The sequence below is a fragment of the Plectropomus leopardus genome, chromosome 6 (genome assembly GCF_026936395.1).
Source record: "Plectropomus leopardus strain MGB_pleo_1.0 chromosome 6, ASM2693639v1, whole genome shotgun sequence".
Classification (NCBI taxonomy): domain Eukaryota; kingdom Metazoa; phylum Chordata; class Actinopteri; order Perciformes; family Serranidae; genus Plectropomus; species Plectropomus leopardus.
In genome coordinates this window covers 23949797-23970965 of record NC_142181.1, presented here as the reverse complement: position 1 = coordinate 23970965, position 21169 = coordinate 23949797, and the positions used below count along the sequence as shown (strand labels likewise).

The following is a 21169-nucleotide window of genomic DNA, read 5'->3' as shown; positions in this document are numbered from 1 at the left end:
CAGATTAAATTTATATGCAGGAAGTGGAACTTATCTGGCTTCATCCACCACTGAACTTCATAGGAATGCTCGTTGCCCCACCACCAACGTTCTCCGACTACAACCATGGAAACATCTAGCAAAATGCTATCTTATTTCTCATATCTTTGCTTTTCCTGTAAAAACAGTAAGCAAGGGAGGGACTTGTGATGGATATTGACTGGCATTTTAGCCACCAGCACTGAATGTGCATTAAACCCCACGTCAAATTTCAGATTGACTGTAGCAACTAGCCCAACATGGAGAACAGCCATGAGGACAGCATGCTCTCTGTTGTAGAGGACTTGTTGCCTCCACCGTCCCCTACGTCTGTAGGTTTTACCGCCAAATCAGAGAGGGATGAATTGGAGGAAGAAGACGACCATTTTGAAGGTATTTTTTTTTTTTTGACTGATACATGTTTGAGCCACAATTTGAAGCCAGTGTTGTGTCGAAGACTGTTTTCCCCATTGATATGTTTTCCCCATGAACCAAACTTTATCCCTAACCCTATGGAGGGGAGCACATTTTTACAGGAGGAAAATACTTTGAGGCTACGTTAGCTCCACTAACTTGGCACACTTGAATCTCTAAATTTACTGGCAGTCGAGCTGCATCATGGTAAATGTAGGCGCCAGGTTTTGACAAGAAAGAAAAATACATGGCATTAAATCATTATCTGTGGTTCCGCTGCATCTGTATTGGTCTTACTTTTTCAAATGTCCATCTAAAGTCTGAGTTAGAGTTAGCAGGTCAAGTAGGCTTCTCTTTTAAGGGGTGATAACAAAAAAGGTAAACGTATACATCTCCTATTTTATCTTACATATGGCTATGACATAAGAGTTCAACAAACTATAATCATTGATAATATTTCTTTATTTTTTAAGACTCACTAAAATAACGCATTTAACATGTCTTAACAGAATATTTTTGTCTACATGTTTGGATTTGAAACAGCTTCTTTAATGAATAAAACAACATCATATTTCATGTAAAACACCACATTGTTAAAAGTTCCCTAAAAGAGGAAAGAAATGTTCATTGTTGTGACAAAACCACAATGCCATACAAAATACACCTTTTCACCTAACTGAAGGAGCTAATTTGCATTTACTGAATAAGTAGCATATTTCACCATGGTAGCTTTGAGCTTAACAGAAATCATAGCACGCATTGTTATTTTAAGTTTGCATTATACAATGTGTGATAAAGAGAAAAAAAGTTAGAAACTTTGAGGTTATCTTCCATTTTACCCCCCGAAAGTGCTAATTTAGTATTTAACGATGATTCAGAGCAAGCTGTTTCTTACAGAAAAAAATATATACTGTATATCAAGAGGCTTCATGTACGTACACCACGTTAAGACAATGTGTTTCATACACAGTTATCCTCAAAAGTGCTTGTTGAAGTCTGAGCAGACTAGAATAGAAAATAAAATGTACAGTACATTGGCCACATGTTAGCGGTGTGTTATTTATACAAATATAATACATTTAAAATGAAGGTTATTTTATACACATTCCTATAGTGAAATCATATTAATAAAACCAGTTTAGCTTGGCATCTCTTGTTGTTTAGACATTAAATAAAATATATAAGCCATCATTTTCTCAAGCATGCCTCTCATAGTTCAAATAAAGTTAAGACAATATCTGCACACTTGTTCCCTTTGAGCTCCCTCAAAAGCAAAAATATGAAATTACCAGTGATGGCGACAGTATGATCCCCAGCAGCAACCTCACTTCACACTTTTTAGCAGCTCCTGATGGTTAAAACAAACACACTTTCAACACAACAGTCTGTTGGTCTGGCAGAGGATAAAGTGCTGTTCTCCTTTGGCCCCCGATGTGGACAAAACCAGTGACCACTGGACAAAACCAGTGGTCAGAATCAGTCGTAGACACCGGCCTCTGATCTCAGTGCAGCATGATAAAAAGCCTCGTGACCCAGAGCCTTGGACAGCAGTCTGTGCCCGCGGGGAGACATGCAGCCCTGGCCGGGCAAATATCCGGCCACGGCTTTAACAGATCTTGTGGGTTTGGGTCTGGGCGCTGCGTAATACCCCTCCTTGTGATCATATTGTGTGGGCCTGACTTTAGTGCTCTGAGTCCTTCTGTTAGGCTGAGTGGAAAAAGATCCCAGATGTTCGGGATCCTGAGGGGATTTGGCATGGTAATGATAGTAGTGGCGATTTTCTCTGGTGCTCTGCGACCTCCCCGGCCTCCTGAGGATGCCGGGTTTTGCAACACCGGAGTAGCTGTTGACAGCGTTGGTCATCATGAATCGATCCTGGTCGTGACCTCGCGCGTGGCTCCTGTTGTTGTGCTCGATGCTCTTGAGGTTAGGACAGCCCCTCTCTGGAAGTGAGGGGACTTTTCGAAGCGGTGGTTGCTGTGAGGAGCTCTCTTTGATCTGTATCCGCCTGGATGGTCCCAGCTCAGCACTCGAGCGGTGACCGTACTGCTGCCTGGTGGCCTCAGAGTCTGCCTGCTGTGATCTCGGGGAAGTTGGGGATGTAGCTACCACAACATTTTGGCTTTCTGTCCTGTTGGCGGAAAGGAGACAGGCGTTTCCAGGGTCTGACTTGCTTCTTGTGTGCACAATGTCTCTGTTTCTTGTTTCAGTCGGTGAGATGGGACTTTCGTAGGGAGACACAGCTGTAGTTTGACACCTGGATTTGCTCTCCTGCTTGACCGGTTGGTACACAACTCTTTCAAAAACTTCTGAATCTCTAGCCTCGTAAACGACAGTGTCCCTGCTTTGAATGTAAAGCTCCCTGTTCACAGGAGGGACGCGATGAGGAGAGTAGTTGTAGTAATCTGATTGTCCCCTCATAGAACGCATGGTGTAAGACTGACTGTGTCGGATGCCGCTTTGTTGGCAGGGCTCCACATAATAATGGGAGCCATCTTCTGGGTTCAAATCAGAATAGGGGCTGTAACGATACTCAGCATGTGCGCTCTCAAACTGCGGACGAGCGGGGTGGATGCCGGTCTGAACCAGCCTCTGATAGGGCGCCTCCTGACTCGACGCCTGCTCGACATAAAACATGGTGTCAGGGGGCAAGACTTCTGTCTCCGCCAGCTCGTAGTGACTAATCTGAGGGGCGTGGAAGGAGCGAGCCCTCCGGATGGCCGGGTGTCCGATTATTCTATCGTCTGACCTCTGCCACTGGCCTTGTTGCCTGTGGCAGCCACTCATAAGGTGCTCATCTCTGTGGTAACGTCTGTATTGAGGAGACAAAGGGTGCCTTAACCCTAAACTGCTGTAGTGGCCCTCAGAGGACTGCCTGTATATGCTTTTTGGCCCCAAAAGGTGAGGTGGCAGAGCATTGGGCCGTGGGCAGTGAGGTGCGGGCATTCGTCCTGTTGGAATCGGCCGATGATGCTGATTGCTGTAGACGTCCTCAACGAGAGGTCTGTCCTCCTCTGGGCTGTAGTGATGGGTTGAGGAGGGCTGTAATGGATGTGGAATGACCTCCTCGATTGAGGCAGGCATGGAGGTCTCCGCCAGAACAGCACGGAAATTAAATACATTGATAGAGTCGGTGTTAACATATACAGGCGAAGTTGACGGGCTCTGAGCGGAGCACACAGGCTGGGTGGGTGTTGAAACGCCAACACTGTGATAGGTGGGCTCTGCTTGTGTGGCATCTCTGTCCTCCCTGCAGTCTCTCCGCTCTGCACTGCCTTCATCCAAGCTCCCTGACCCCAGTGGGCTGACATTAGGCGTGAAATTGCACATGCTTTCCTGTCCGTCGATGACCTGCGACGGCTCCGAGCCGAGGTGCGCAGGTAGGAAATGAACAGGATGAGGGCAGCGGTGGCTCTCCACGGGGCTGTGAGCTGATGTTTGCCACTGGGAAACATGCGGACCGCAGTACTCCTGAGGGTACACTTTCAGATCGAGAACAGAGGGCCGGGGCGGTCTGTCCTGGGCGTGAGGAGCTTCTTGTCTCTGGTGAGGGTGCGGTGGGACATTGTTTCTTCTCTGGGAGCCACTGCTGGCCTTCTGGGCAGATTCAGCTAGAGCCAGAGCCAACTTGCGGGCAGCACTCGTCAAGGGAGGGTGAGGAGGGAGAACAGACACTGAACTCATAAGTCTATCTGTTCCTGGGGAGGGATAAGACAAACAACGCTACAGTATGACAGGACAAACAAAGCTATGGTAAGACATGATGGGAAAAGACAAAAAAGCTTTCATAAGAAACTACGGAGTGCATTATTATTTAAATAGATGCTAACTATATGAATATTATGCATGATTTCAAAGAGGAGTGGTACTGACCTGGATCGGGGAGGTTCTGTGCAGACTGGCTGAGGTCTGTCAGGGCTGACGCCTGGCTCGCTGTGCTGAGTGGGCTGCAGTGTGGGAAGGGTACCCTCGGCTCCTTTCCATCTGCCAGCAGAGCCTTGCACTTCTCCTCTGGGGGGGAAGAAGAAGGAAGAGGTGGAGGAGAGGCGGATGCATTCTGAACATCTGCCTGCGTCTTAAAAGATTTCTTCCTGAGTTTAGGAGACAGCAGCTTGGATGTAACCTTCTTCCCACCTTTAGCGAGGACAGGACTAATGTCTGGAGACTGATAGCCGCTAATGTTGTTGTTAGGGGAGGAGATGGGCTCTGATTCACTAGAGCATCCTGCGCTCTTCCTCCATTTATTTCCATCTTTGTGTTGCAGCCCAGGCGTTGCTGCTGCTGGGCTGCACTGGAAAGACATGGGGTCAAAGTCCAAACTGTAGATGCCTGCAGCTGGAGGGCAAAGATCAAGATCATCCTCCTGGTGTGGAGGTGAAATGCTTGCTGCGGTGTGGACACGATCAGCACCATTATGATTCCCGTTCAGTGGGTGTGTTTTGTGTTCGTCTTTACTTCTGGGGTTGCGTACGTCATTTCTACAGACGCCAGAAATGGCCTCACTGGTAGAGCGAGGTCTGCGGGGGCGGTAACTCGGAGGTTCCCCTAAGATGGAGAAAAAACCCATGCATATTTAGACAGAGGAACACAGAAATTGAGATAATATGAACCGTGTTTTTAATAAATTATTACCTTCCACATTGTGCAAAGAGGTGAGAGATTCCTCGCTTTTTGTAGAGCGCAATGTGCCGCTATCTCCTCTTCCACCTGCAAATTTTTTCACAGCAAATTATTCTCCTCCAAATAATGAATTATCACCACTTCATAGGAGAATATTTCAACACATCAAAGTGACAAAATTATATATTATATATAAAAATAGAGAAACTGAAGAAAAAAAAATCTATTTCATTAAAACCAAAGCTTCAGAAAGGAACAGGTACAGATTTATGTTTTCTAAGCGTGAAACAGCAGATGTGATCCAACCTGGCAGTGCAATGCTCTTTATCTCGTTAGGCTCGCTGGGGTGTCGCTTCAGTTTACGTTTGGACACAGAGTGGGACTTGCCCAGGTGGAAAAAGGAGAGCCAGTTCCCCACAGGAGACTTCTTAGCCTTAACAGGAGGCCGCTTGCCGCTACAAAACAAGAAAGAAAATACTCACTTTCATTTAACAAATGTGCCAGTTACATCATACAAGCAGCAAATATTTTTAATCTGATTGTTTAGTGAACAAAATGTCAGAAAATTGTGAAGAATTCCCATTACAATCTCTCAGGTTTTAAGGTAACATCTTGAAATACTGTTAGCTGTTTTGTCAGATCAACAGTCCAAAATGCAAAGCTAATTAAATTTTGATAATATGAAATAGAGAAATGTAACAAATCCTTACATTTGACACATTTTAAAAACTGTAACCAGCATGTTTGGTATGGTGCATGTGTTTTACTTAAACAATGACTTTAAGGTCTAGATTCAGCAGATTTGACAGTGTAAAATGTCTCTCCAACCTAAAACATTGACTAGACAGCTGCAGCTGATTCTCAACGCTGCTGCTCAAGACAGAGAAAATGGAATCACTCCATTTCTGAGGTCTCTACACGGGTTTCCTGTTTCCCAGAGAATACATTTCAAAATACTTCTGTTGGTTTAAAAAGCACTGACTGATTATTGGCGCAAATATATTTTTGACCTTCTGCTACACTATGAACCACTGAGAACTCTCAGGTCTGCTAAGACAGGTCTGCTTTATGTCCCCAGATTCAAGACTGAATATGAGGAAACGGCTTCTACTTTTTTTGCACCACATATGTGGAACAAACTCCCAGAAAACTGTAAGTCTACTGTTACTCTAGTTCTTCTAAGTTAAGGTCAAAGACCTTTCCGTTTGTCACAGCCTTTAAATAAATCAACATTTTATTACCTTTTACACTTTACTTTAATTCTCATATTGTATACCTCAGTGTACTTTATTTGTTTGCATTTTTAATTGTAATTAAATATCTCTATAATATTTCTTTTGCACTGTGTCTCAGTGCTTTTGATGGTTTATATATAACCCTCTGAATTGCCTTATTGCTGAAATGTGCTATAAATACCTTGCATTTAGTGGCATCTAGTGTTGAGGCTGCAAAACTGACTCATCGTGTGTGCAAAGCATGTAGAACTACGGTGGCCGATATGAAAACGCAAATGGCCCTGCCTAGAGCCGGTGTTTGATTTGTCCATGTTGTGCTACAGCGTAACAGCATTGTGGACTCTGGAAGAGGACCCGCACCCTATGTTGACAAAACCGGCTCATTGTAAGGTAAAAAAACAAACCTTTTTTTTTTCAGGTGATTTTAAGTTATGGAGAGCATAATATGAATATTATATACCATTTCTGATGACACCAAAATCCAACATACTAGACCTTTAATGATTAATAAACCACCAAAGTTGTTTTGTTAAAGCACTACAAAAACTGACTAATCACTTGCACTACAATTCATTAAAACTGAACAACTCAATCACAAATGATGACATGTTCACTCGTGCTTGTGAAGCAGAAGATTTCATATAATCAATAAAAAGGAGGACTGATCATCAGTCCATGAAACTACCTCTCCATGGGAAGCTCGATGACTGTGTGAAACTTGCCAAGCAGCGCTCCAGGTCCCTCCCCAACCTCAATGTAGTCGCTGTGGGTGAGGCAGGGGGTGGTGGCTGGGGAGCCCAGCTGTGCCTGAGTGCGAGCCTGGGCCTCCTCAAGAGACAGTAGCTTTGTGGATGGGGAGCAGACCAGCAGGGACTTGGGTCTGGATAAGGTATTGTTACCTGAGGTATTCAGAGTTAGTTAGAGATACATTTTTAACCTCAGATTTGACACCACATGTTTCTGTTTTCACCTACCTGTGCTATCACGTATGATGGCATTGAGTTTAGTGCTGAAGAGAGCCTCAGTGTTGTTCAGGATGAACTCCACCACCACTGACTGGATACGCACCTCCATGAACGCCGCCGTGCCGCTAAAACAGGCCGACTCGATCTGTCTGGACCTGAAACACAGATACAGAACAGCACAACCTATTTCACAGCTCTGGACCACGGAGACATGCCCCAGTTCACTGTCACAGAAAAGGAAATGGCGATGTTGGCGCTATCGGTGCCAGTTAGACAGTTTGAATGCGGCCATAAACGTGGACTGATAGTTCAAAGAGTCACCTGAGGAGGTTAGGCGCCCAGACGATGGCCAAGTTTTTAGTGTGCATGTTGGTGATGGGACTGAAGGTGGCAAGATGGGAGAGGTGTCTCATGAGGTACTCCAGAGTCCTGTAGGAAGATAACAAGATAGGCAAATATTTTGGAGACTTTTACAGGATTCCTACAGCTTAAAGGAAGTGGGATTTTTGGACTTTTTAAGACTTTTTTTTCCACACCACTTGGAATTAAATTTAAAATTTTAAAAAATATAAGGTTAAGACAAAAATGTTACCAATATCAACTAGTTAGTGTTAGGAAGACTTTTGTTATTGTTTGCCTTTTTACATTTTTAAGGATCCTCAGGAACCCTGGTTTAGCCTGTCAAAATATTTAATTTTAACACTAAAAAAGGTCATCATTAATATTGAAGCATCAAGTTTGTTTTGATGCCCTTTTCCAGAAATCAAACATTTCCACATCAGGCCACCAGAGCGCAGCAGTGAGCTTTAGAGCTGACCTGTAGTGTGGAGGAGGCAGCTGCTGGATGACATTGTGGATTTTAACCAGCCTCTCCTCATCTGTGGCTGCAGACACGGCCTCCTGTGAAGACAGAGGATAAAGCGCACATCACTGCGAGGCTGATAACCACAGCAGAGGGAGTTGCTTTAACAGTGCCACTCTCTTTTCCCCTTCTATATCCAGAGCAGCCAGTGTTTCTGCTCACTTAATCTGCTATTCTGTTTTAGCGTGCACATCCCCTGCTGTTCCTAGAGAGCTCAGCAAAATGCAGTGACCCCGTTTTTGAGCTGCACTTATACTGAGCAGAACATTTTGCATTGTTTCTGCATTTCTTTGATCGTCACTAAGAAACAGGATATGTGTCCTCTGCAGCCATTTTCCCCTCACAGCGCTTAACCATCACGCCAGTTTGCATCCCCATATTTATCCCCAGCGTAAGTCGTTGCCCCAGTTCCACTGCTTGGTCCTTACTGAGAATCTGTCGTAGAGCTGGTAGGTGAGCAGAGGGTTGGGTAGCTCTCTGAAGTACAGCTTGCAGAGGGAACCCACTGAGTGGATGTCCTGTCTGAAGACGTCCCTGCTCAGGTCTGGAATCTGCTCTGAGTCAAACTCGTGCCTACACAGAGACCAAAAGAAAAAGATAGAACAGAGTGGGATTCATCCTACTGCCCATCTGTCAGTATGAAAACTCAAAAAAAAACCCAGTATATTTTAACATTATTTTTATATGACTATTTCTAGTTTTAATTTAACAGTGAAACGTAAAAGGTAAAGAAGAAGATCCTTAAATACCCTTAACTCTGGCTGTGTATTGGCAGGAATCTGGTGTTATGATAAGCATAGATACAGGGGTTACAATTCAATTGTTGCTACCAACAACAATCACTTGCGGGTAAACAGCTGGCAATTAAATTCAACTGTGGAGATACTTGAAATCTGCAAAGTTGTTTCTGTGTGATTTTCAGCCATTACTGCAACAATTAAAAGATAAAGAGTTAAACACAGGAGCTATCTGACGTTTCTGCTGTGCTCATTTTATGCACTATGTTGCTTTGCTTGCATCTTTGATAAACCAAATGTACAGGCATGGAAGCTAAAAAATATACTCATCAACAGCAAAATAAGACCTCAGCATACTCATACTTTTACAGCATGCTATGGTTTTATCATTCTATTGATATATCTCTCTTTCTTCTAGTGTGGAAAGTGTATTGCTGTGTTTTCACTGCTCCTGTGCAATGGCTAAATAACTTGCTGCTGTAAAGTGATAATTTCTTCAGTTTGGGATCAATAAAGTCAGTCCGTCTGTCCATCTATCTATCCAGGTAATTCCAATTTTCTTAAACACCTAGATGTGATGTGGCAACAGTCAACTTGTTATTCATGTGAGAAAAATTTCTTCCAATTGGCTGTCAACACCCGCATCAGATTATGATTATGGTCTTCACTATTTATCTACTAGTGAGTTTTTTTTTTTTTTTAATGAATTCCCCCTGACAGACACAGAATAGATGAGACAATCATGACAGCCATTCAAAGCTGCACAGCTTGAATGAAATTGGACTTGATAGATTTCAGAGGAAGCTCAGAAACGACAGCTGCAGAGCAACGTCCATAATGTTGATAGTGAGCTCAGTTACAGCTATTCTATTGATAATTTTGCCATACTTTACTCACATATCGAATTCATATAATGAGCAAAATTGGTACAAACCTCAGTTTCTGGATGTTGGAGGAGATCCCAGACAGCCTGTAGATACCATCCACAACGCCATGTTTCTCTATGAAGTCAGCACAGCTCTTAACAACCTGCGGGACTACAGGAGAAAGGAGAGGGTCACGAGAGGCTGAATCATGCTCAAGATGTAGCTCTGCGATCACTCCCATTAAGATAGGGGGTTCCACTTTGCATTTGGCAAATGTCACAATACAACAACCTATGTGTAATCTCTACTATTTCAATTTGGCTCAAACATGTTCAGAGAACAAAATCAATTATGTGTGCAGCAGTTGTTCCTTGCCTAGGGTCGCAAGATAAACCTGAGGGGTCATGAGATGATTAATGACAAGCATTTCTTCTACGTAAATTGTTTTCCGTTAAATAAACTTTTTTTCCAATAACGCTTAACCCCAAATTATAACCATTTCATTACATTTCATTACCGCCAGCTCGTACACACCTAAGCCAAGAAAACAAACTTAGCTAATATTTAACAAATACTGAGATCATGAGTTCAAGTCACAAGTTAAAAAATGTGTCGTTTGGGACACCAGGGGCTCTGTAAATTCCTTTATTTAATTTTTTCTTCTTCTTAAAATAGTATAATCTAAATTATCTAGACTAGAAAATACTGGATTTATGCAATTTGTTACAAACTGACTCAGTCAATGTGACAAGTAGGGGAGTCCACACAAGAGATTTAATTAAAACAAACTTAATTTATTAAGCTAAGATTAACGCAAATGAACAATGGAGAACAGCAAAGTCCATAATAAAAGCCAAGCATGGACATGTGTCAGGTATACTGTGGAGGTGTTGATGGTGCAAAACCAAAATGCAAACGGTGCAGGGTGGGTGTGTGCTTTAGGAAATGGGAGAGTGAATTAACACATGGGGCAGCTTTCACAGTCTGGAAGGCCCGGGTGATCTAAATCAAGCCAGTGACCCTTCCATGCTAGCCAAAAGCCTGATGAGGCTGGCAAAGTCACCCTGCAAGACAGTGGGAGAGTTCCCCTCAGTGTCCTAAATGGTAGCTACAGCCTGGCATAGATACTTACAAGAGCACACGTTTCAACAATGGGTGACATCAGGGTTTCCCACACATTCATTTATTTGTGGCAGCCTGCCACAATTAACATATTTGCTGCCATGTACTAATTTTTCTATTTCTGAAGCTGGACAGTTCATTAGGAGTGCTACTATGACATATATATCTTTCATCTATTCATGGCAGCACACTGTTGGAGCGCAGAATGTACTCTGGGCACAGATGGAGCAGCAGAACGCCAGATGCAGTTAAACTAAAACTTAACCAAAGATTGTGTAGGATCTAAAAGTTTGCATTCAATCATCATCTCTGCAAAAGCTGCTCCTCTCATCCATCAGTCTGATCAGCCCTGATCGGACTGACTGATCAATTATTCACCCCACTTCTCAACTCAAACTCGACAAACTGCTGCTGTGGAAAAAAAGAACTTCTGAGAAATTACACCTGCGCTGAGTTCAGGGACCAACGAAAATGTCCAAATTCAGAGAGGGCACACAGAATGATACAAAAGACACACACATGTCAAAAAACACAACAGAAATGGGAGGTTTGGGGATTCTCTGCCAGAAATTGTTGAGTGTAAAATGGTTATTTTCTGCATTCTAGTGAATTCTTGAATCTTGAATTTTGGTTGTATGTCTTTGATTTCCTAAAAATAAAAGCTGTCTACTTATGTCATGTTTTAATTGGAGGGGGACAAACGTACATGTTCTAAATATTGAGGGGGACGTATCCCGTGTGTGACCCCCCAAAATCTCTGCCTATGGACATATACAACCTGAGACAATGTGTCGCAAGTACCCATGTAAATTTAATCCAGTAATATGTATAAATTAACATAACATAAATGGTTGATATTAATGTCAGCTTTGCCTCTGTCACCGGAGGAATTACAACTTGTCAAAAATAAAAAATAAAAATAAAAATAAAAAACAGCTTTTGGCAAATCTACAAGAATCAATGCAGAACCACATCCTGCTGGCTGGTTATTCACACCAATGACTCAATACACATCCAACATCACAGAAAGGTATCACAAATCCCCTATACAGGCAGCAGATTCACTGGGTAATCCCTTCTTAGGGTATTTACGATTTCAAAATGTGAGACATTTCTGTGTGAACTGCCAGCAGGTCGGAATTATACGGCGGAGAAAAGAAGCCATTGTAGGAATAATTTACCCTCATGTCCTGAGTTGTGGAGATGTTCCCCCAGGTCACAGCCAAACACTCTCTCTCTGAGGATGCCGCGCTGCCGCAGCTTCTGAGGTGGGGGTCGGGACTTCATAAAAGTCCTCAGGAATGTTACCAGCTTCCCATGCTTCTTACACACTGATTAACATGACACACACACACAGCAGCCACTTTAAATCAATCCGTCTGGCATCCTGGGAGCAAGTGTTAAATAAATCATCAAGCAGAAGGACAGACACATTGAGGAGTACCTGGTTTTGGCACCGAGCTTTGAACACTGGGGGGGATCTTGTCATTTATCAGCTCAACACAGTCGCAGGGGAAGAAACCAACCTGCAGGTAGAGAGGAGAGGATGAGCGGCGTAAAGACGAGAAAGACAGAGCGGGTGATACACTTGTAAGTTCAAAAGGACCTCTGGGGGTGTTTAGTGCTGTGGCAGTCTGCAGCGGGGTGAAGGTGTAGAAATAGGTCAGTAAGCATGAGGATACAAGCTGCCTCAGGCTGAAAATAGCTGGTTTGCATTCTAATTGTTCAAAACATCTCAGGAAGTACCATCTGCAATGACAAACAAGCTTCTTTCTGCTATTGGGATTTTTTTAAACAACTTAAATAATAAAAATAATATATAATAATAATAATCTTTATATAAGCAAATATGAAACCAGGCGATGTGTCTTTATCTCTCAGTATAAATTCCCCAGACTCCAAAATGTAATTTGGATGAAGAAATGTTTTACTTAAAGATAAAATGAAATAAAATAAATGATGCAATTTCCAAGTTCCACTCCTGTGATTCTTGTGTTGATTATTCATTTATTTTTTGCTACATATTTGAGTATTTTCTATTTAAAAATAAATAAATGAATTATAAAAAATTCTTTCCTCTTCCTATAAAACTGAAAAATAACTTAGTATCAGGAGCAGTTACAAATATCCAATCAAATCTGATTTGGGACAACAAGCTAACCCTGCCCATCATGCCCATTACATCTAACAGCACTAGGCCATTAGCTGTACAGGTGTAGTGATACATCGATGTGGATCAAAATACCAGTGATCAACAATCCAATCTCATCGATTTAAAGTGAAAACATCAATCCATATTATCATATTTAAAGCAAAAGTGAGAGTAAAAGCCAACACCCAACCCTCCAGATCTCTGTCTTCACTAAATTTGTGTTTTTTGGTGCTGTGTTTCTTGAATGGCTGCTGCTTATGGTCTGGCACCAAGTTGTTCCCTTTTTATAAAGCGCAGACCTCACCTGAGTGCTCTGGAGCTACATACTTATACATACATACAATTATTTATGTCAGGAAGCCCACACATTTTCATAGAAAAAAATTTCAAAACTTGCATGTGCTTGTTCGTGTCTGTGGCACCTGCCAGCCTCTTTATGGTACTTTTCCACACACACGCATACAGGAGAGTCTTGCTTTCCATAACAAATGCTGCCACACTTCATCATATATGCTAATTACCTGTGACCTTAAAGAGGAAAGCTTGGGCGGTATGTGTCATATTAAATTAGAACTGTGGGTATCTCTATCTCGCAGCATTTTTTTTTTTTTTAAATCCCGTCATTTGATATTTCACATCATTCAATACAATGCAATGTCAATGGTGAAATGATATACTGTGCTGCCAAGTCAGATGTCAGATGTCTGATGTGTTACATTATGTGGAAGGTTATCCACAAAAGATTACTATAACAATTAATTTTATTACACACAAAAAAATCCATGACTTTCAATGATTTTTACTAATTCCATGACTTTTCCAGCTTTTTCATGACTGAACTGTTATGTGTTGTTTTGATCTTTATGGCAAAAATGAGAAAAAAGGAATAAAATAGTGGCAGCTTCTTCTGTAACCGATTGTGTTAAATTTGCACATTATATCAACTTATATCGATAGCAGGACCCTCCAACTGAAATCGTATTGCGGCAGACTTTGCGATATCAGCAAATATTGTATTGTTGTCTGAAGAAAATCTATATAATATTACATCGTGATTTAACTGACATTGTTAGCTAGCAGAGAAATATCTTGGCAGGAGGTGTGGGTTTAGATTTTAGCTGACAGAAACTTTGTTTACATTTTCAAATAATGTGGTTGAGCTCTAATCTATTCCTCCTCCTCCTCCTCCTGGACTAATGACATGTGATGAGATCCTTAGCTCTGTTTCTGTCTACAGCTGGACGGTGTATTTGCCCACTTTTGAGCGTTTCAATTAAACCTATAGGATTAGTCTTAAATCCCGCTCATCCACACACACACTGATTTACTTGGAAATGCGTCACATAACTGAAGCTTAAGACGCTATGACGGCGGTTTCGCTGTGACTGAAATCGCTTCTTTGTCATAAGCGAAAAAGAAGACAAGTTGTTCTTTCATTGTTCTCTGTTAGTCATCAATGTGAATGAAGCACAGGAGATCATTAACCTGAAAGCCGTGCTTCCCTCTCCACCAGCCTGTGTCTTCTTTGGGAGGCATGTCTATCACTGACACAATGTCCCCCACCTGGGTCACAGACAGTGAGATGGTTAGAATAAAGTCTGATCGCAGCTGAGCTCATTAAAAAAGCATTATGATGGGATCAGAGATACACATATGCAAAACATCCAGTGAAAGTCATTCTGCGCAAAGATGAAAAAATGATTGATTCGTGTGAGATTGTGTAACAGAGGTCACCTCAAAGGTCAACTCGTCTGTGGCCTGGGCCGTGTAGCGTTTGGTGACGTGGGCAGCAGCGATGGCAGGGACGTTGATGGAAGCTTCTTCAGACACCAGCAGATGATTCCCCTTGTTGTCGATCTGGGAGAGGAAAATAATGTTAGTCAAGATATTTCTTGTCTAAAGTTAGACACATCGGCCAAGCTCAGCTCAAAGACTACAAGCAGCAGCTGTTGATTTATTTAAAATGACAGAGGAGGACAAGTGATTATGCTTTTCCTAACATGAGCAGTAATACAATATGTTACTGTGGCATGGTTTTCTAAACATTATCAATTAGTTTATTTCCTAAACAAAAAGGGCAGGAACTATGTGAGCAGATGTAAAGTTATACACAGTGTCTTTTGTGATTAATTTAATGTATCTTACACACATACCTGTGCACATGATATGTTGATATGAATATAATGTAATGAATGTTGGACTCGGGAAGATTAAGTGGTGTCATTGGCATCAGCTAATGAGGATCCTTTTCAATAAATATGTAAAATAAATTAGAGATGCGAACTGAGAATTGGTTGCAAATTGTCCGATCTATCGGAACTGTATGCCTGAGTTTATTCATTCCTATTATTCCTATTACTATATTATGTCAGTATGTTTCTCTGACCGTTGCACATTGCAAAACAATGATGTAAGGCTCATGCATCTACGCTGATGGAAACATGCATCAAAAAGGAGTCATGGTAGAGAACAACAGGCTCAAGTGCTGCTTCATTTCACAAAAAAAGATGCCAAAAGTGCTGCTTGTAATATCTGTAAAATAATAACTTCAAGCAATGATGGAAACACCACTAATATGCTGAAACATCTTTCTATGCAATACGGTATTAAATTCAAGAAGTGCCATGTATATGACACTCCATGCACAAGCACCACGACCATTATACAGTCATGCTGAATACCTGTAAGCCAACTTATTTTCCACAAAGAAATAGATCAGAAATCAAAACTGGAATTGATAAAGAACCAGAGTGATAAGCAGAATTGATTATGGCTCTGGTATCAATAAAACTATATCTATTTCCATCTCCTATACCTTATTATTTAAAAAGCACACAAATAAACATTACACAACAATACACCACAAAGTAATACACTTTTTTTTTAAATCATTTTTTTCTGAACAATCAACTGTTATTTCCAATAAATGCCTGACTGTTCCTTTAACTTAACTACTTAAACATTAATAGTGAATATTAAATATTGAATTCACTTAATGGGGTCATTTCCACAGAGTGAATAACTGATAGGAGAAATGAGCAAACAGCTGATAAGAAGATATTACCTCCATCCATGTTAGCACTGGACCACAGTTTATCTTGTTGTCAGCGATGGCAGAGAAGCGTGACAGGTAGGTCGCCAGCATCTTGGTCACAGACTGAGAGGAGACAAAAGATTTTCAATATTTAGTAAAGTCTGACAACATGCAACAGAACAGACTATTTCATTACCAGATGAATCCTAAATATTATTGAAACTTCTTTACTAATCTATAGTCCCCTTCACACTGCCTGTTCAATGCAGCAGTTTTATGCCGCTATTCTGACCCGCTGTTCTCCTTAAAAGGATTGCCGAATAGGGAAACAGAGTTTTCTCGCCTTTAAGCTGGCAGCGGAGGTAGTAACAGCATGGACATCTGTCTCAAAGGGACAATCGGCAGGACAAGACCATGAATGAAATGGATATGTTTTGACGACATGTTATGTGTGCAAACAACTGCCAAGAGTGGAGTGATGCCGCTGCATATGTCATGTGTCACACAACAGGCCTGAGCTGATGTCACACCTGTTATGTGCCTTTCTTGAACACCAGCGTGCTATCTGAAAATCACACACTGGAACAGCATGATGCCTGCATTGTTCAGTTGTGTATAAAAAAGCAAGGGCTGCGTAATGCTGGTACTTCGTAGCCGTCCTCTCACACGATCTCCGTGTAAAAAGGGCATACGAGTCCTAACTGTCACAGATCAAAGTCGTAGCTCTGTGGTACCTCAACAGTGTCCTTTAATGTGTCGTATCGTGGCAGCTCGGTGAGCTGAGAGTAACGGCGGTCATAGATACACAAGTGCAGGTGTTTGTCGAGCACCCGGAAGTCTTCGTAGGATCTCTTTACCAGCCAGTTTCGACCCTGAGGAAGAGAAAAAAGCTTTCATAAAACTGTGGAAAATAATCGCAATAATGTAATGTGAGATATTATGTAGTGTGTTTTCTGAATGTACCAAATAATTTTACCTGGCAAGTGATCTGGACCAGAAAGACCAGCTCTTTGGAGTCCAGACCAGGCTTCGGTCCTTCACTCTGCCCCTCTGCGAAGGCCAACTATAAGGGAAAAAAAAGAGTCAGAAGAGCTAATATTGAAACATTCTAAATAATGGATGCGTGTAATACAACAACCTCTCTGTATGTGACCTGGTATACAAGAAGAACACCACGTCCAAACCCCATTTTTCCATTAAATAGTAAAACCACTTTTATATTGAGCGGTGAGTTGTAGTGAAAAAACCTTCAAAAAACATCAGTAACAAAGAACTACAGGAAGTAATACATGGAAAAAAGCATGCATGTTAACATTTTTAGAAGGATTTTTATTGAAATATTAACTTTAGAAATTCAGAGTCTATGTATTTGACAGCTCACTTAATAAATTGGGAAATATGTGCAGCATTTCTCTGCTTTCCTCCGCCACCAACACAGCGCTGATTCATATTCTCACTTCACCATAAATCCTGCAGTGCAACATATATAATACATAAACTGCTCAGACATGAGTGCTCGTAGGTGGTGTGGATTTAGCACATGCTTATTCTTCATCTTCCTCCTCGCAAATATTCTATATGCCCCAAAAATGAGGAGATCAAAGGCTTGCAGGATTTTGGGAATACATTGATCGACATTACTGTAGAAGAGACTTCAAAGGCCTCGAAGCCGAGGGAAGTTCTGGTTATTTATAACTGTTAGCAACTCATCCAGATGCACTGTTACACAACACACAGCGACCTAGTTACTGCTTAACAGTAATACAGCAAACCAGACTGACAAAGGACACAGAATGAGAGATATGTTCTTGAATAAGTCATGATGGAAGGGCGAGGGTTTGTTTGAAATAAAAGCCTAAAGTACGCATCTGAATTACACTGATGGAGGTCAGGAGGCCAAATGCATAAGGGAAGCAAATGCATACAAAGAATTGCATACAATCAAAGATCTATTTTTGATGCAACAACAAACAAGCTTGATAAAAATTCAAAAATAGGTAATAAAACAAGAATTGTTTACACTGGAGGCATACCTGAGCATCACTTCCTCTATGATGCTCACACCTACACTCCCCCTCTCCACTTCAAAACAAAACGTGCCAACACAGCTCAGACTTCCACCATTTGTGCAGAGACATACCTGCATTATGACATTTATTTGCAAAATCTGGCAGCAAAAGCTCAAATTTATACAAAACATGCACACACTCAGGTTACCTGCCACTAATGCATCTCAGATATCCATCCGCAGCTGGAGGAAGTGGCTCCCTTTGTGTGCAGCCGCAGTCAAAGCTCCTCCAACAACCCAAATCCTGGCTGAGGGGCAGAGTTTAAACGCCGCTCCTTACTCCCCTGCCGCCTCACGTAAAAATGCTCATTCACAGGGCTTTGGATCACCATGCGCTCACTGCTCCATTCAAAGTAGAAAATATGAAAAGAGGATGCTTCCCACTGTGTGTCTTACCCCCCCTCCCTCTTTCCATCTCTTCCCCCTCCTCCCTCTCCTGCCTCCGTCGCCCTCCCCCCCTCTCTCAAGCACTCTCCTTTCTCCAGTGACAAAGGGGAGGTTTGCCAGTAAACGGGCTCACATAAATGCACACACTCATTCATCATACAGAGGCAAAGCTGCACACGACAGATAGACGACCCTTCTTCATTTCAAAACAATTCTCATTCATTGCACTCTCAAGGCAAGACTGGAGCTAATCTGGGGAGGAATCAGTACGCAAGGCTGCAGACAGAGGCAGTCTGCTGTCCTTGTGCTATTCTGTGATTAGGATACATGAGACCTGATCAGCACCCTCCCTCCCTGCCACTACAGTCTGTGACTACAGAGGCACACAAATGCATCATGGGACATACAGCAAGAACAAAGACTCATCTGTCAGATTAAGTAAGAAAAATGATCAAAAATCACACAAAGAAGTAGAAATAAATCAGTTTGCACAGTGGCATGCGTCCACCTGTATGTTTGTCAGAGTGCACAGTGTCTTCCAGGACTGATATTTATCTTCCAGCTCAGTTCGGCTTTCCTTGTCCCTGTGGAGCTTTTTCAAGGTCACTGAAACTGTTGTGCTGCTTCACTTGCCTCCACTCTGCTGATGGAGCCCGCACAGTCATGGTAACCAAAGCAGGACGTTTACCCAACAGAGGGAGAGCGTCCTGGGATTTAAGTCCCATCCAGCCCAGCCGCTCTGTAGTCCATTAACGCTACATGTAGAGATTCAGCCCCCACAGCATGCATGCACTGCTCATGCACTCTTTTTGCATTGAGCTCCACTAGCAGCTTGTATTTGTGGAGAGACGACTGCTGCACTCTGCTGGCAAGCAAACTGAACTGCACCGAGGTTAACCAGGCGGTTCACAGCCGCTTCCAAACTAGTCTGAGCAGTAGTGCTTCACTGCCTCCCATCACTGCTCCAGACACACTTCTTTGACTAAAAATTCAAATCTGTTGGCTGTTAGGAGTCATCATATGCATATTAATAACTTCAGTCCATGACAAAGGATACTCAAATCAAGACTTTGCAGCTGATAGCGCAACTTGCAGGTATTTATGAAAAATAGGTTCAAGACTCTACACCATGCTAGTGGCACTGTGAGCTATGCTTTGGCACATGTGGAAGCTTGGAGCTAAATGCTAATGCCAGCATGCTAAAATACTCACATTGACAATGCTAACATGCTGATGTCCAGCAGATGTACTGTGAGCTCCAAGACCAATAATACCAAACTATTTACTATGCCAGAAAAAAAGGTTTAGTATGTCCCAATATGTCAAATGCAGTATGCCTAAAATACCAGGATGTTCTACTGCATCCGGTCACATTTTGCAGTATGCAAGTCAGCATGCTTTTCTGGCTATTCTGACCCACAATCCTCTGTGCAGCGGAAGACATGTCACAGAGCTACTAAACCAAACAGCTGACGGCTTGACAGCTCAGTAACAGCTGTCAGAAGCCACAATGACAGATGGCAGTGTATTCAAGTGACTGATGTAGATAGAAAAGTAAACAAAGTAGTAAACAAAACAATCATAAAGATAACCATTAACAAAAAAAAATTAATATAACAATGACAAAGACATTATGCAGATATGATTTTACTGTCTTGAGTATAACATGTTAGAATCTCTAGGGTTACCTCCGTCTCTTAAGACTTCTGCTAATTGCACTTCATTTTATATCCAAGGGAACGGATAGCCAATATGAGCATGAGGGTCAAAGTTCAGGGCGCCGTGTTATGATGAAGTAGTACAGTATGTCTGGAATGTGTGCATACTGCATGCAACAGCAAATACTTTATATGAGCAGCTGCAGGAATCAAAGTAAAAAAGTTTGCCTCCTCAGTTGCTCTTCCTAAAGTTTCTACAATTTTTCCCCCTTAAAAGGGTTTTTTTGGGGGGATTTTTTGCTTATCCACAGTGAGGGTCCATGGACAGAAGGGTGTGGTGTGTTGTAAAGCCCTGTGAGGCTACTTGTGATTTTTGATATGGACTTCATAGATCAAACTGAAATTGAAACTGAATTGAAATGACTATCGTTCAGTTCTTTGGGGCATGCTTTGTGATTGACCTATAATGAACTCTGACTTGACTAAATTGTAAAGCACTTTGGGTTGCCTTCGTATGAAATGTGTTATAAATTAATTTTCTTGTTAGTTTAGCATGTTAGCAGCTAACAGTCGCTTATAAGCAATAAACATATACTTAAAAATAATTCCTAGATTGTATGGCCAACTCATTTGTCGGCTGGTGAGAGTCATTATATCCATAACAATTAGGTCCATAAGACAGAATTCTCAAATCAAGTCTGAGCAGCTAATGGTCCAACTAACAGATTTAAAAAAAAAAAAAACAAGACCAAGAATCTACACCACCGAGTCTAAATCGCCTTCATAGTTTTGCAAGATGCTAATTAGGAGTAATCAGATACTTAAATATACATCTTAGGCTATAAGGCCAAATCAATTGCACAGCTGAGTGTGATGGGAATGCCATTCGTTTTGCAAGTATTTTGAAATATCAAAACTTCATGCAATTCATCCTTAGCTGGACATGAATATCTGTAACCAAACTTCATGGCAATCCATCAAAATTAAAGACATTTCACTCTATACCAAAGATGTCAGCCTCATGACGGTGC

The 21169-nt window shown here is 41.9% G+C and overlaps 1 protein-coding gene across 3 annotated transcripts in view; it reads right to left on the bottom strand.

The window, feature by feature from the left end:
- Positions 1-876: 876 nt before the first annotated feature.
- The window catches only part of arhgap32a (Rho GTPase activating protein 32a), a 34133-nt gene continuing 13840 nt past the window's right edge, over positions 877-21169 (bottom strand). Inside the window, exons 6-23 of one of the 3 annotated variants that reach the window (XM_088079048.1) lie at positions 17002-17088; positions 16760-16897; positions 16056-16148; positions 14726-14848; positions 14477-14554; positions 12284-12365; positions 12021-12170; positions 9786-9888; positions 8543-8687; positions 8070-8152; positions 7574-7681; positions 7262-7407; positions 6973-7186; positions 5359-5507; positions 5065-5139; positions 4567-4977; positions 4306-4443; positions 877-4130 (exon numbers count right to left, since the gene is read on the bottom strand). In XM_088079048.1, coding sequence (XP_087935174.1) covers positions 1909-4130; positions 4306-4443; positions 4567-4977; positions 5065-5139; positions 5359-5507; positions 6973-7186; positions 7262-7407; positions 7574-7681; positions 8070-8152; positions 8543-8687; positions 9786-9888; positions 12021-12170; positions 12284-12365; positions 14477-14554; positions 14726-14848; positions 16056-16148; positions 16760-16897; positions 17002-17088 — 4545 coding nt within the window. In that variant the 3' untranslated portion in view covers positions 877-1908. Of the gene's footprint in view, positions 4131-4305; positions 4978-5064; positions 5140-5358; positions 5508-6972; positions 7187-7261; positions 7408-7573; positions 7682-8069; positions 8153-8542; positions 8688-9785; positions 9889-12020; positions 12171-12283; positions 12366-14476; positions 14555-14725; positions 14849-16055; positions 16149-16759; positions 16898-17001; positions 17089-18242; positions 18425-21169 lie in introns of those variants that run through there. The other 2 variants (XM_088079047.1, XM_088079046.1) reach the window with 2 other exon arrangements.